Source organism: Carcharhinus amblyrhynchos, chromosome 25 (assembly GCF_965287045.1).
Source record: "Carcharhinus amblyrhynchos chromosome 25, sCarAmb.v2.hapA, whole genome shotgun sequence".
NCBI lineage: Eukaryota > Metazoa > Chordata > Chondrichthyes > Carcharhiniformes > Carcharhinidae > Carcharhinus > Carcharhinus amblyrhynchos.
The window spans coordinates 1732177-1747764 of NC_137348.1; the positions used below are offsets into that span (position 1 = coordinate 1732177).

The 15588-nt window shown below is 55.2% G+C and overlaps 1 protein-coding gene across 1 annotated transcript in view; it reads left to right on the top strand.

The window, feature by feature from the left end:
• The window catches only part of col5a1 (procollagen, type V, alpha 1), a 268503-nt gene that overhangs the window by 135853 nt on the left and 117062 nt on the right, over positions 1-15588 (top strand). The window contains exons 15-17 of the mRNA XM_080212368.1: positions 435-488; positions 2610-2663; positions 8311-8364. Coding sequence (XP_080068494.1) covers positions 435-488; positions 2610-2663; positions 8311-8364 — 162 coding nt within the window. The remainder of the gene's footprint in view (positions 1-434; positions 489-2609; positions 2664-8310; positions 8365-15588) is intronic.

Below are 15588 nucleotides of genomic sequence, written 5' to 3' on the forward strand. Positions count from 1 at the left end.
GTGTGGGTGTGCAGGCTCCCCGGGGAGGCAAACCACCCATCCCCTGACCTGAACCCCTCCTGTACATCACACTGCAGTCAGGAACTCACTCAGTCACTGTGATTGGGTTTGAGCATTGCCCCCGTTTGCTGTGTGGGTGTTTGAAGATGTGGAGAGGAGAGTGAGCGAGGGGGGAGTGGAGGGTGAGGGGGATGTATGGGGGGTGGGGGGGATGGAGTGCAGGGTGAGCGAGGAGGGGGAGTATGGGGTGAGTGAGGCTGTGTGGGGTGTGGGGGGGGTGAGTGAGGCTGTGTGTGGGGGGGATGTTGGAGGGAGGGGTGAGTGAGGCTGTGTGGGGTGTGTCGGTGGGGGGTGGTGCGTGCGGGAGGGTACAGGGTGGGAAGGGGTTTGATTGCCCACTCGTGGCCGCTAACTGTTTTCCTTTCTCCCCCCAGGGGCCTCCTGGATACCTCGGCATCAAGGGTGAGGTGGGAGATGTGGGTCCTCAGGTGAGAGAGAGTTGAGGAGATGTGAAATCCATTAACTGCGTTGCCATGTTAACCATCGGAGAGTTTGTGACGTTAATCGATCTTAAATTCATCAGCTTCCAATTGGAACAATCACAAACCACCCCACAATGCATTGAGTGAATCCAACATCCAGCCCCCAAGGCCCCTCACCCCCAGAATCACACCATCGTGGCTCAAATCCCACTTAATATATACCCCAGGGAGCGCTGCACTGTCAGAGAGTCAGTGCTGAGGGAGCGCCGCACTGTCAGAGAGTCAGTGCTGAGGGAGCGCCGCACTGTCAGAGGGTCAGTGCTGAGGGAGTGCCGCACTGTCAGAGGGTCAGTGCTGAGGGAGCGCCGCACTGTCAGAGGGTCAGTGCTGAGGGAGTGCCGCACTGTCAGAGGGTCAGTGCTGAGGGAGCGCCGCACTGTCAGAGGGTCAGTGCTGAGGGAGCGCCGCACTGTCAGAGGGTCAGTGCTGAGGGAGTGCCGCACTGTCAGAGGGTCAGTGCTGAGGGAGCGCCGCACTGTCAGAGGGTCAGTGCTGAGGGAGTGCCGCACTGTCAGAGGGTCAGTGCTGAGGGAGCGCCGCACTGTCAGAGGGTCAGTGCTGAGGGAGTGCCGCACTGTCAGAGGGTCAGTGCTGAGGGAGTGCCGCACTGTCAGAGGGTCAGTGCTGAGGGAGTGCCGCACTGTCAGAGGGTCAGTGCTGAGGGAGTGCCGCACTGTCAGAGGGTAAGTACTGAGGGAGTGCCGCACTGTCAGAGGGTCAGTGCTGAGGGAGTGCCGCACTGTCAGAGGGTCAGTGCTGAGGGAGTGCCGCACTGTCAGAGGGTAAGTACTGAGGGAGTGCCGCACTGTCAGAGGGTCAGTGCTGAGGGAGTGCCGCACTGTCAGAGGGTCAGCGCTGAGGGAGTGCCGCACTGTCAGAGGGTCAGTGCTGAGGGAGTGCCGCACTGTCAGAGGGTCAGTGCTGAGGGAGTGCCGCACTGTCAGAGAGTCAGTGCTGAGGGAGTGCCGCACTGTCAGAGGGTCAGTGCTGAGGGAGTACCGCACTGTCAGAGGGTCAGTGCTGAGGGAGTGCCGCACTGTCAGAGGGGCAGTGCTGAGGGAGTGCCGCACTGTCAGAGGGTAAGTACTGAGGGAGTGCCGCACTGTCAGAGGGTCAGTGCTGAGGGAGTGCCGCACTGTCAGAGGGTCAGTGCTGAAGGAGTGCCGCACTGTCAGAGGGTCAGTGCTGAGGGAGTGCCGCACTGTCAGAGGGTCAGTGCTGAGGGAGTGCCGCACTGTCAGAGGGTCAGTGCTGAGGGAGTGCCGCACTGTCAGAGAGTCAGTGCTGAGGGAGCGCCGCACTGTCAGAGGGTCAGTGCTGAGGGAGTGCCGCACTGTCAGAGGGTCAGTGCTGAGGGAGTGCCGCACTGTCAGAGGGTAAGTACTGAGGGAGTGCCGCACTGTCAGAGGGTCAGTGCTGAGGGAGTGCCGCACTGTCAGAGGGTCAGCGCTGAGGGAGTGCCGCACTGTCAGAGGGTCAGTGCTGAGGGAGTGCCGCACTGTCAGAGGGTCAGTGCTGAGGGAGTGCCGCACTGTCAGAGGGTCAGTGCTGAGGGAGTGCCGCACTGTCAGAGGGTCAGTGCTGAGGGAGCACCGCACTGTCAGAGGGTCAGTACTGAGGGAGTGCCGCACTGTCAGAGGGTCAGTGCTGAGGGAGTGCCGCACTGTCAGAGGGTCAGTACTGAGGGAGTGCCGCACTGTTGTAAGGTCGCTATGTGGTTGCCTGGGTTGATCTAAAGATTCTATTCCAGCGAATTCTTCCCCATCTCGTGTTCTGGAGCTGACATTGCTAAAAATTGATAATGTGTGATTTTTACATTGCTAACTGTGGGATCTTGCTGTGTATAAATTGGTAGCTTTCTTTGTTTCGTTTGCTCAGTGAATAGATGTTGTTCTGGCAGTCTGTAACATGCGAACAGTGTGGAATGTTGTAGTGAGATTTGAACCTGTTGCTGATAAGACCCATGTGTGATTGGAGCGGGCTGGAGTGGGGGGGCTGGTGGACGGTGTCCACACAGAATGCTCTGAATGTCCAGATACTCACAACCTCGTTCTCTCTTTAACGCAGGGCCCGCGAGGGGCGCAGGGTCCACCGGGTCCCACAGGGAAACCAGGCCGCAGGGTGAGTGTACACAGATCCGGATCCGTCAACCTGAGGGGTCACATTGGGGGTTATGAGTATCCCACCACAGCAGGGGGAGGGGGAGGGGAGAGGGCGGGGTGATGGGGAGGGGCGCAGTGGGGATGAAGGTCAGGGGGAGGGGGAGAGAAGATAGGGTGGCCTAGGGTCAGCGGATGTGGAAGGGGTGTAGGGAGGTGGGGGTTTGGGGAGGTGGGGGTGTCGGATAGGGAGAAATCTAAAGTATTGATCGAGGTTTTCAATATCAGGAAGGATTAATGAGCAGAAAGTGTTTCCGGGGGGTGGGGGGTGGGGGTGGGGTGGGGGGGTCTGTAATCGGAGGGACACAAATTGGAGAGAATCAGGAAAAGAACCCGAGGGGATGTTGGGGGAATGTTTCAGTAGCAATTCAAATCTGAGATGGTGAAGACAGACTGCAGCTAAAACCCCAGGTACACCACAGCTGGAGACCCCCAGGCCACAGCTGGAGACTCCCAGAGGGCTGGAGACCCCCAGACCACAGCTGGAGACCCCAGGATCCTGAACACAGCTGGAGACCCCCAGGCCGCAGCTGGAGACCCCCAGACCACAGCTGGAGACCCCGGGATTCTGAACACAGCTGGAGATCCATTCCGGGATCCATTCAGGAGCTCCATACCTTGAGGAAATTTATTGTGGGGGGGAGTGCAGGGTAGATTGACTGGAATGTGACCTGGATTCCAGTGATTAGGATAAGAGATTAAACACAAAGCAGGGATGTATTCTCTGAGGTTTCAGGCTGATTTTCCTGACATTATGATGAAGTGATGCTGACAAAGAGAATAAGAACTAGGAGCAGGAGTGGGCCATTCGGCCCCTCGAGCCTGCCCCACCATTCAATAAGATCATGGCTGATCTTTCCATGGACTCAGCTCCACTTACCCGCCCGCTCACCATAACCCTTAATTCCTTTACTGTTCAAAAATCTATCTATCCTTGCCTTAGAAACATTCACTGAGGGAGCCTCAACTGGGCAGGAAATTCCACAGATTCACAACCCTTTGTGTGAAGAAGTTCCTCCTCAACTCAGTCCTAAATCTGCTTCCCCTTATTTTGAGGCCATGCCCCCTAGTTCTAGTTTCATCTGCCAGTGGAAACAACTTTCCTGCTTCTATCTTATCTATTCCCTTCATAATCTTATATGTTTCGATAAGATCTCCCCTCATTCTTCTGAATTCCAATGAGTATATCCCCAGTCTACTCAGTCTCCCCTCATAAACCAACCCTCTCAACTCCAGAATCACCCTAGTGAATCTCCTCTGCACCCCCTCCAGTGCCAGTATATCTTTTCTCAAGTAAGGAGACCAAAACTGTACACAGTACTCCAGGTGTGGCCTCACCAGCACCTTATACAGCTGCAACATAACCTCGCTGTTTTTAAACTCCATCCCTCTCGCAATGAAGGACAAAATTCCATTTACCGCCTGAATTACCTGCTGCACCTGGAAACCGACTCCTTGAGATTCCTAGGGATGGCACGGTAGCACAGTGGGTTAGCACTGCTGCTTCACAGCTCCAGGGACCTGGGTTTGACTCCCAGCTTGGGTCACAGTCTGTGTGGAGTTTGCACATTCTCCCCGTGTCTGCATGGGTTTCCTCCCACAGTCCAAAGATGTGCGGGTTAGGTTGATTGGCCATGCTAAAATTGCCCTTAGTGTCCTGAGATGCGTAGGTTAGAGGGATTAGTGGGTAAATGTGTCGGGATATGGGGGTGGGGCCTGGGTGGGATTATGGTCGGTGCAGACTCGATGGGCCGAAGAGCCTGTTTCTGTATTGTCGAGTTTCTATGATTGTATGACTAGATTCTTGCACAAAGACACCCAGATCCCTCTGCACGGCAGCATGCTGTCCATTTTGTTGTTATTGCTACTAAAATAGATGACCTTACATTTACCAACATTCTACTCCCGTGGTTTCCCATGGGGGTAGTTCCAGGACCGAGGGAAACGTTGTGTAAAAATGAGGGACAGATCTCTCAGGAGCGAAATCGGATTGTCGAAATCTCTCTGACAGGCAGTGACGGTTACTCAATCATCAGTCCTAAATCTGAGGTAGGAGGGAACAGGAGGTTAGATCACAGTTCAGCTCTGATCACACTGAGTGGCAGGAAAGGCAAAATGGCCTCCTCTTGTTCCTGTGATCCTCAGTTTTCTAATTGGAGAAATACATCCCCCCCCACCTCCCCCAATGTATTTGCAGGACTCTGGAGAAAGAGTTGGGGGGGAGGGAATAGTGAAGCCAATTGGATAACCCATTCAAGGAGCTGACATGACCACGATGGGAAGAATGGCCTCCTGTGTGCTGTGAGATGGTTTTGGGTGTGGGGCTGAGGGAGACACACAATTTGCTGAAGTTTTTATTAGTTTGTTGGGTGTGTGCAAGGGCAGCATTTACTACCCATCCCTAATTGGCCGTGGGAAAGGTGGTGGTGAGCAGTCCACCTCCTTCTCAATGTTAAACACTTCAGGTATCTGAGCCCTCTCCTCCATCCCTATCAGCTGGGCAGTGTCTGCCTCCCCGGTAAACACAGACCCGTCTATAACTCAATACCCCCAATACGTTCACACAGATACACAGTAACCTGAGAAGCCCCTGTATTCGCTCCATATTCTGTGCCAAACGAGTAATTATAATAAACCTGGAATCAGCTACAAAGGAACCTTGTTTTATTGCACAAAATAAAAATAAACAAGAACCACAAGCCTGTGGTGAACACTTCACAGATCCCAGCCAGGACTAATGGACCTGCTCAGGGGTCTGCTTTCTCCAGGACTCCGTGTACAAGCTCCACCTGATCAGTTAATTACGAATCCCCAGGGAGCTCATATTCCATGGGTCCGACACAGAGCTCAAACGGTGATTCCCCATGCAAGTCATGGGGGGGTTATCACAGTAATATTTCCTTCTCCAGCGCTACCGATCTCTCCCAGAATTCTATACAACTTTGTGTTTCCCCCTGATATCACCTTCTGGATCCCAGCCTCCTGCTGGGTGAGTTTAAGTCACACAGGATTGTCCCAGCTCTGTCCAGCTGGTATAGATGCCATCCAGCCCTTGGCTGGTCCCTGTGTCTCTCCCTCCTGCACCATTCCGCTGCCCCTGTCTGTGCTGTTGGTTAACGCAGAGCAGACACCATCTGTGTGCTTCCTCCTGACTGCCTGCTGCTCTCACCCAGTTATACTTCTATTCATTCCCGGGATGTGGGCCTCGCTGGCTGGCCAGCATTTATTGCCCATTCCTAGTTGCCCTTTAGAAGGTGGTGAGCTGCCCTCTCGAGTTACTGCAGTCCCTGTGGTATAGGTACACCCACTGTGCTGTTAGGAAGGGAGTTCATAGAATGATAGAAACCTTAGAGTGCAGAATGCTTGAATCCGTCATCAAAGAAGAAATATCGAGGCACCTAGAAAAGAATGGTTTGATAGAGCAGACGCAGCACGGATTCGTTAAGGGGAAATCGTGTTTGACGAATTTATTGGATTTCTATGAGGATGTGACTAGTGCGGTAGACAGAGGGGAACCGGTGGATGTGGTGTTTCTAGATTTCCAAAAGGCGTTTGATAAGGTGCCTCACAAAAGGTTGCTACAGAAGGTTAGGGTGCATGGAGTTGGGGGTAAGGTGTTAGCGTGGATAGAGGATTGGCTGTCTAATAGGAAGCAGAGAGTTGGTATCAATGGTGGTTGGTGACTAGTGGAGTGCCGCAAGGATTGGTGCTGGGGCCTCAACTATTTACCATTTATATAGATGATCTGGAGGAGGGGGCTGAGTGTAGGGTAACGAAATTTGCTGATGACACGAAGATGAGTGGAAAAGCAAATTGTGCGGAGGGTGTGGAAAGTCTGCAGAGGGATCTGGATAGGCTGAGCGAGTGGGCGAGGACCTGGCAGGTGGAGTATAATGTTAGCAAGTGTGAGGTTATCCACTTTGGCAGGAATAATAGTAGGAGGGACTACTATTTAAAGGACGAAAAGCTGCAGCATGCTACGGTGCAGAGGGACCTGGGGGTCCTTGTGCACGAGTCGCAAAAACCCAGTCTGCAGGTGCAGCAGATGATCAAGAAGGTGAATAGGATGCTGGCCTTCATAGCGAGGGGGATAGAATATAAAAGCAGGGAGGTCTTGCTGCAACTGTACAGGTGAGGCCGCAGCTGGAGTACTGTGTGCAGTTTTGGTCGCTGCACTTGCGCAAGGATATTTTGGCCTTGGAGGGAGTGCAGGAGTGCAGAGGAGGTTCACTAGGCTGATACCGGAGATGAGGGGGTTGGACTATGAAGAGAGACTAAACAGACTGGGTCTGTACTTGTTGGAGTTTAGAAGGATGAGGGGGGATCTTATAGAGACATATAAGATAATGAAAGGGATGGATAGGGTAGAGGTAGAGAGATTCTTCCCGCTCAGAAAGGACAGCAGGACTAGAGGGCACAGCCTCAAGATAAGGGGGGGGGGGCGCAGTTTAGATCAGAGTTGAGGAGGAACTTCTTCACTCAAAGGGTGGTGAGTCTCTGGAATTCTCTGCCTGTTGAAGTGGTGGAGGCTACCTCGCTAAATATATTTAAGTCACGGGTAGATAGGTTTTTGACAGACAAGGGAATTAAGGGTTATGGGGAGAAAGCGGGAAAGTGGAACTGAGCCACTTCAGATCAGCCATGATCTTATTGAATGGCGGGGCAGGCTCGAAGGGCTAGATGGCCTACTCCTGCTCCTATTTCTTATGTTCTTAGCAGGCCATTCGGCCCATTGAGTCTGCATAGACTCTCCAAAGAAGCCTCATACTCAGACCCTTTCCCCGTAACCCCACCTATTTATCTGGTTGATCTCCCTAACCCTAATAACTTGGGATACTAACAAGCAAGTTAGCACAGTCAGTCCCAGCAAGAGGGCAGAACTGGAATTAGAATTAAAATCAGGTTATTCAGGGTGATGTTGGAAGCATTTCTTAACATGGGGAGAAGCTCACTCCCCAAAGTGGAGTGAGACCCTGTACCCCAGTGAGAGTCAGCACCTTCAGGAGAGGAGGGAGACGCTGTACCCCAGTGAGAGTCAGCACCTTCAGGAGAGGAGGGGGACCCTGTACCCCAGTGAGAGTCAGCACCTTCAGGAGAGGAGGGGGACCCTGTACTCCAGTGAGAGTCAGCACCTTCAGGAGAGGAGGGAGACCCTGTACCCCAGTGAGAGTCAGCACCTTCAGGAGAGGAGGGAGACCCTGTACCCCAGTGAGAGTCAGCACCTTCAGGAGGGGAGGGGGGACCCGGTACCCCAGTGAGAGTCAGCACCTTCAGGAGAGGAGGGGGACCCTGTACCCCAGTGAGAGTCAGCACCTTCAGGAGGGGAGGGAGACCCTGTACCCCAGTGAGAGTCAGCACCTTCAGGAGGGGAGGGAGACCCTGTACCCCAGTGAGAGTCAGCACCTTCAGGAGGGGAGTGAGACCCTGTACCCCAGTGAGAGTCAGCACCTTCAGGAGGGGAGTGAGACCCTGTACCCCAGTGAGAGTCAGCACCTTCAGGAGGGGAGGGAGACCCTGTACCCCAGTGAGAGTCAGCACCTTCAGGAGAGGAGGGAGACCCTGTACCCCAGTGAGAGTGGGCATATTAATCTGTGACTGTTCTGTTTCAGGGTCGAGCAGGCGCTGATGGATCCAGAGGAATGCCAGGGCCAACTGGGCGGAAGGTACCCACAGCAAAACCCAACGCGAGACACACACGGTCCGTACAGGAGCTGACACTGAGACACACACGGACCGTACAGGAGCTGACACTGAGACACACACGGACCGTACAGGAGCTGACACTGAGACACACACGGACCGTACAGGAGCTGACACTGAGACACACACACGGACCGTACAGGAGCTGACACTGACACACACACACGGACCGTACAGGAGCTGACACTGAGACACACACGGACCGTACAGGAGCTGACGCTGAGACACACACGGACCGTACAGGAGCTGACACTGACACACACACGGACCGTACAGGAGCTGACACTGACACACACACACGGACCGTACAGGAGCTGACACTGACACACACACACGGACCGTACAGGAGCTGACACTGACAAACACACGGACCGTACAGGAGCTGACACTGACACACACACACGGACCGTACAGGAGCTGACACTGAGACACACACACGGACCGTACAGGAGCTGACACTGAGACACACACACGGACTGTACAGGAGCTGACACTGAGACACACACGGACCGTACAGGAGCTGACACTGAGACACACACACGGACCGTACAGGAGCTGACACTGACACACACACACGGACCGTACAGGAGCTGACACTGAGACACACACGGACCGTACAGGAGCTGACACTGAGACACACACGGACCGTACAGGAGCTGACACTGAGACACACGCACGGACCGTACAGGAGCTGACACTGACACACACACACGGACCGTACAGGAGCTGACACTGAGACACACACGGACCGTACAGGAGCTGACGCTGAGACACACACGGACCGTACAGGAGCTGACACTGAGACACACACACGGACCGTACAGGAGCTGACACTGAGACACACACGGACCGTACGGGAGCTGACACTGAGACACACACGGACCGTACAGGAGCTGACACTGAGACACACACAGACCGTACAGGAGCTGACACACACACACACGGACCGTACAGGAGCTGACACTGACACACACACGGACCGTACAGGAGCTGACACTGAGACACACACACGGACCGTACAGGAGCTGACACTGACACACACACGGACCGTACAGGAACTGACACTGAGACACACACACGGACTGTACAGGAGCTGACACTGACACACACACGGACCGTACAGGAGCTGACACTGACACACACACACGGACCGTACAGGAGCTGACACTGACACACACACACGGACCGTACAGGAGCTGACACTGACAAACACACGGACCGTACAGGAGCTGACACTGACACACACACGGACCGTACAGGAGCTGACACTGAGACACACACACGGACCGTACAGGAGCTGACACTGAGACACACACACGGACCGTACAGGAGCTGACACTGAGACACACACACGGACCGTACAGGAGCTGACACTGACACACACACACGGACCGTACAGGAGCTGACACTGAGACACACACACGGACCGTACAGGAGCTGACACTGAGACACACACACGGACCGTACAGGAGCTGACACTGATACACACACACGGACCGTACAGGAGCTGACACTGAGACACACACACGGACCGTACAGGAGCTGACACTGACACACACACACGGACCGTACAGGAGCTGACACTGAGACACACACGGACCGTACAGGAGCTGACACTGAGACACACACACGGACCGTACAGGAGCTGACACTGAGACACACACACGGACCGTACAGGAGCTGACACTGACACACACACGGACCGTACAGGAGCTGACACTGACACACACACGGACCGTACAGGAGCTGACACAGAGACACACACACGGACTGTACAGGAGCTGACACTGACACACACACACGGACCGTACAGGAGCTGACACTGATACACACACACGGACCGTACAGGAGCTGACACTGAGACACACACACGGACCGTACAGGAGCTGACACTGACACACACACACGGACCGTACAGGAGCTGACACTGAGACACACACACGGACCGTACAGGAGCTGACACTGAGACACACACACGGACCGTACAGGAGCTGACACTGAGACACACACACGGACCGTACAGGAGCTGACACTGACACACACACGGACCGTACAGGAGCTGACACTGAGACACACACACGGACCGTACAGGAGCTGACACTGAGACACACACGGATCGTACAGGAGCTGACACTGACACACACACACGGACCGTACAGGAGCTGACACTGAGACACACACGGACCGTACAGGAGCTGACACAGACACACACACGGACCGTACAGGAGCTGACACTGAGACACACACACGGACCGTACAGGAGCTGACACTGACACACACACACGGACCGTACAGGAGCTGACACTGAGACACACACACGGACCGTACAGGAGCTGACACTGACACACACACGGACCATACAGGAGCTGACACTGAGACACACGGACCGTACAGGAGCTGACACTGAGACACACACGGACCGTACAGGAGCTGACACTGAGACACACACGGACCGTACAGGAGCTGACACTGAGACACACACGGACCGTACAGGAGCTGACACTGACACACACACGGACCGTACAGGAGCTGACACTGACACACACACGGACCGTACAGGAGCTGACACTGAGACACACACGGACTGTACAGGAGCTGACACTGAGACACACACGGACCGTACAGGAGCTGACACTGAGACACACACACACGGACTGTACAGGAGCTGACACTGACACACACACACGGACCGTACAGGAGCTGACACTGAGACACACACGGACTGTACAGGAGCTGACACTGACACACACACACGGACCGTACAGGAGCTGACACTGACACACACACACGGACCGTACAGGAGCTGACACTGACACACACACGGACCGTACAGGAGCTGACACTGACACACACACGGACCGTACAGGAGCTGACACTGAGACACACACACGGACCGTACAGGAGCTGACACTGACACACACACGGACCATACAGGAGCTGACACTGACACACACACGGACCGTACAGGAGCTGACACTGACACACACACGGACCGTACAGGAGCTGACACTGAGACACACACGGACCGTACAGGAGCTGACACTGACACACACACGGACCGTACAGGAGCTGACACTGACACACACACGGACCGTACAGGAGCTGACACTGACACACACACACGGACCGTACAAGAGCTGACACTGAGACACACACACGGACTGTACAGGAGCTGACACTGACACACACACACGGACCGTACAGGAGCTGACACTGAGACACACACGGACCATACAGGAGCTGACACTGACACACACACGGACCGTACAGGAGCTGACACTGACACACACACACGGACCGTACAGGAGCTGACACTGAGACACACACGGACCGTACAGGAGCTGACACTGAGACACACACGGACCGTACAGGAGCTGACACAGACACACACACACGGACCGTACAGGAGCTGACACTGAGACACACACACGGACTGTACAGGAGCTGACACTGAGACACACACACGGACCGTACAGGAGCTGACACTGACACACACACGGACCGTACAGGAGCTGACACTGACACACACACGGACCGTACAGGAGCTGACACTGACACACACACGGACCGTACAGGAGCTGACACTGACACACACACGGACCGTACAGGAGCTGACACTGACACACACACGGACCGTACAGGAGCTGACACTGAGACACACACACGGACCGTACAGGAGCTGACACTGAGACACACACACGGACCGTACAGGAGCTGACACTGAGACACACACGGACCGTACAGGAGCTGACACTGAGACACACACGGACCGTACAGGAGCTGACACTGAGACACACACGGACCGTACAGGAGCTGACACTGAGACACACACGGACCGTACAGGAGCTGACACTGAGACACACACGGACCGTACAGGAGCTGACACTGAGACACACACACGGACCGTACAGGAGCTGACACTGACACACACACGGACCGTACAGGAACTGACACTGACACACACACACACCATACAGGAGCTGACACTGAGACACACACACGGACCGTACAGGAGCTGACACTGAGACACACACACGGACCGTACAGGAGCTGACACTGAGACACACACGGACCGTACAGGAGCTGACACTGAGACACACACACGGACCGTACAGGAGCTGACACTGAGACACACACACGGAGCGTACAGGAGCTGACACTGACACACACACACGGACCGTACAGGAGCTGACACTGAGACACACACGGACCGTACAGGAGCTGACACTGAGACACACACACGGACCGTACAGGAGCTGACACTGACACACACACGGACCGTACAGGAGCTGACACTGAGACACACACGGACCGTACAGGAGCTGACACTGACACACACACGGACCGTACAGGAGCTGACACTGACACACACACGGACCGTACAGGAGCTGACACAGACACACACACGGACCGTACAAGAGCTGACACTGAGACACACACACGGACCGTACAGGAGCTGACACTGACACACACACACGGACCGTACAAGAGCTGACACTGAGACACACACGGACCGTACAGGAGCTGACACTGACACACACACGGACCGTACAGGAGCTGACACTGACACACACACACGGACTGTACAGGAGCTGACACTGAGACACACACACGGACCGTACAGGAGCTGACACTGAGACACACACACGGACCGTACAGGAGCTGACACTGACACACACACACGGACCGTACAGGAGCTGACACTGACACACACACGGACCGTACAGGAGCTGACACTGAGACATACACGGACCGTACAGGAGCTGACACAGACACACACACACGGACCGTACAAGAGCTGACACTGAGACACACACACGGACCGTACAGGAGCTGACACTGACACACACACACGGACCGTACAAGAGCTGACACTGAGACACACACGGACCGTACAGGAGCTGACACTGACACACACACGGACCGTACAGGAGCTGACACTGACACACACACACGGACCGTACAGGAGCTGACACTGACACACACACACGGACCGTACAGGAGCTGACACTGACACACACACGGACCGTACAGGAGCTGACACTGAGACATACACGGACCGTACAAGAGCTGACACTGAGACACACACACACCATACAGGAGCTGACACTGAGACACACACACGGACCGTACAGGAGCTGACACTGAGACACACACGGACCGTACAGGAGCTGACACTGACACACACACGGACCGTACAGGAGCTGACACTGACACACACACGGACCGTACAGGAGCTGACACAGACACACACACACGGACCGTACAGGAGCTGACACAGACACACACACACGGACCGTACAGGAGCTGACACTGACACACACACACGGACCGTACAGGAGCTGACACTGAGACACACACACGGACCGTACAGGAGCTGACACTGAGACACACACACGGACCGTACAGGAGCTGACACTGACACACACACGGACCGTACAGGAGCTGACACTGAGACACACACGGACCGTACAGGAGCTGACACTGACACACACACGGACCGTACAGGAGCTGACACTGACACACACACACGGACCGTACAGGAGCTGACACTGAGACACACACACGGACCGTACAGGAGCTGACACTGAGACACACACGGACCGTACAGGAGCTGACACTGAGACACACACACGGACCGTACAGGAGCTGACACTGAGACACACACGGACCGTACAGGAGCTGACACAGACACACACCCGGACCGTACAGGAGCTGACACTGACACACACACGGACCGTACAGGAGCTGACACTGACACACACACGGACCGTACAGGAGCTGACACTGACACACACACACGGACCGTACAGGAGCTGACACTGACACACACACGGACCGTACAGGAGCTGACACTGAGACACACACACGGACCGTACAGGAGCTGACACTGACACACACACGGACCGTACAGGAGCTGACACTGAGACACACACGGACCGTACAGGAGCTGACACTGACACACACACACGGACCGTACAGGAGCTGACACTGAGACACACACACGGACCGTACAGGAGCTGACACTGAGACACACACACGGACCGTACAGGAGCTGACACTGAGACACACACGGACCGTACAGGAGCTGACACTGAGACACACACACGGACCGTACAGGAGCTGACACTGACACACACACGGACCGTACAGGAGCTGACACAGACACACACACACGGACCGTACAAGAGCTGACACTGAGACACACACGGACCGTACAGGAGCTGACACTGACACACACACGGACCGTACAGGAGCTGACACTGACACACACACGGACCGTACAGGAGCTGACACAGACACACACACACACCGTACAGGAGCTGACACTGACACACACACGGACCGTACAGGAGCTGACACTGAGACATACACGGACCGTACAAGAGCTGACACTGAGACACACACACACCATACAGGAGCTGACACTGAGACACACACACGGACCGTACAGGAGCTGACACTGAGACACACACGGACCGTACAGGAGCTGACACTGACACACACACGGACCGTACAGGAGCTGACACTGACACACACACGGACCGTACAGGAACTGACACTGACACACACACACGGACCGTACAAGAGCTGACACTGAGACACACACACGGACCGTACAGGAGCTGACACTGAGACACACACACGGACCGTACAGGAGCTGACACTGACACACACACACGGACCGTACAGGAGCTGACACTGAGACACACACACGGACCGTACAGGAGCTGACACTGAGACACACACACGGACCGTACAGGAGCTGACACTGACACACACACGGACCGTACAGGAGCTGACACTGACACACACACGGACCGTACAGGAGCTGACACAGACACACACACACGGACCGTACAGGAGCTGACACAGACACACACACACGGACCGTACAGGAGCTGACACTGACACACACACACGGACCGTACAGGAGCTGACACTGAGACACACACACGGACCGTACAGGAGCTGACACTGACACACACACGGACCGTACAGGAGCTGACACTGACACACACACACGGACCGTACAGGAGCTGACACTGAGACACACACACGGACCGTACAGGAGCTGACACTGAGACACACACACGGACCGTACAGGAGCTGACACTGACACACACACGGACCGTACAGGAGCTGACACTGAGACACACACGGACCGTACAGGAGCTGACACAGAC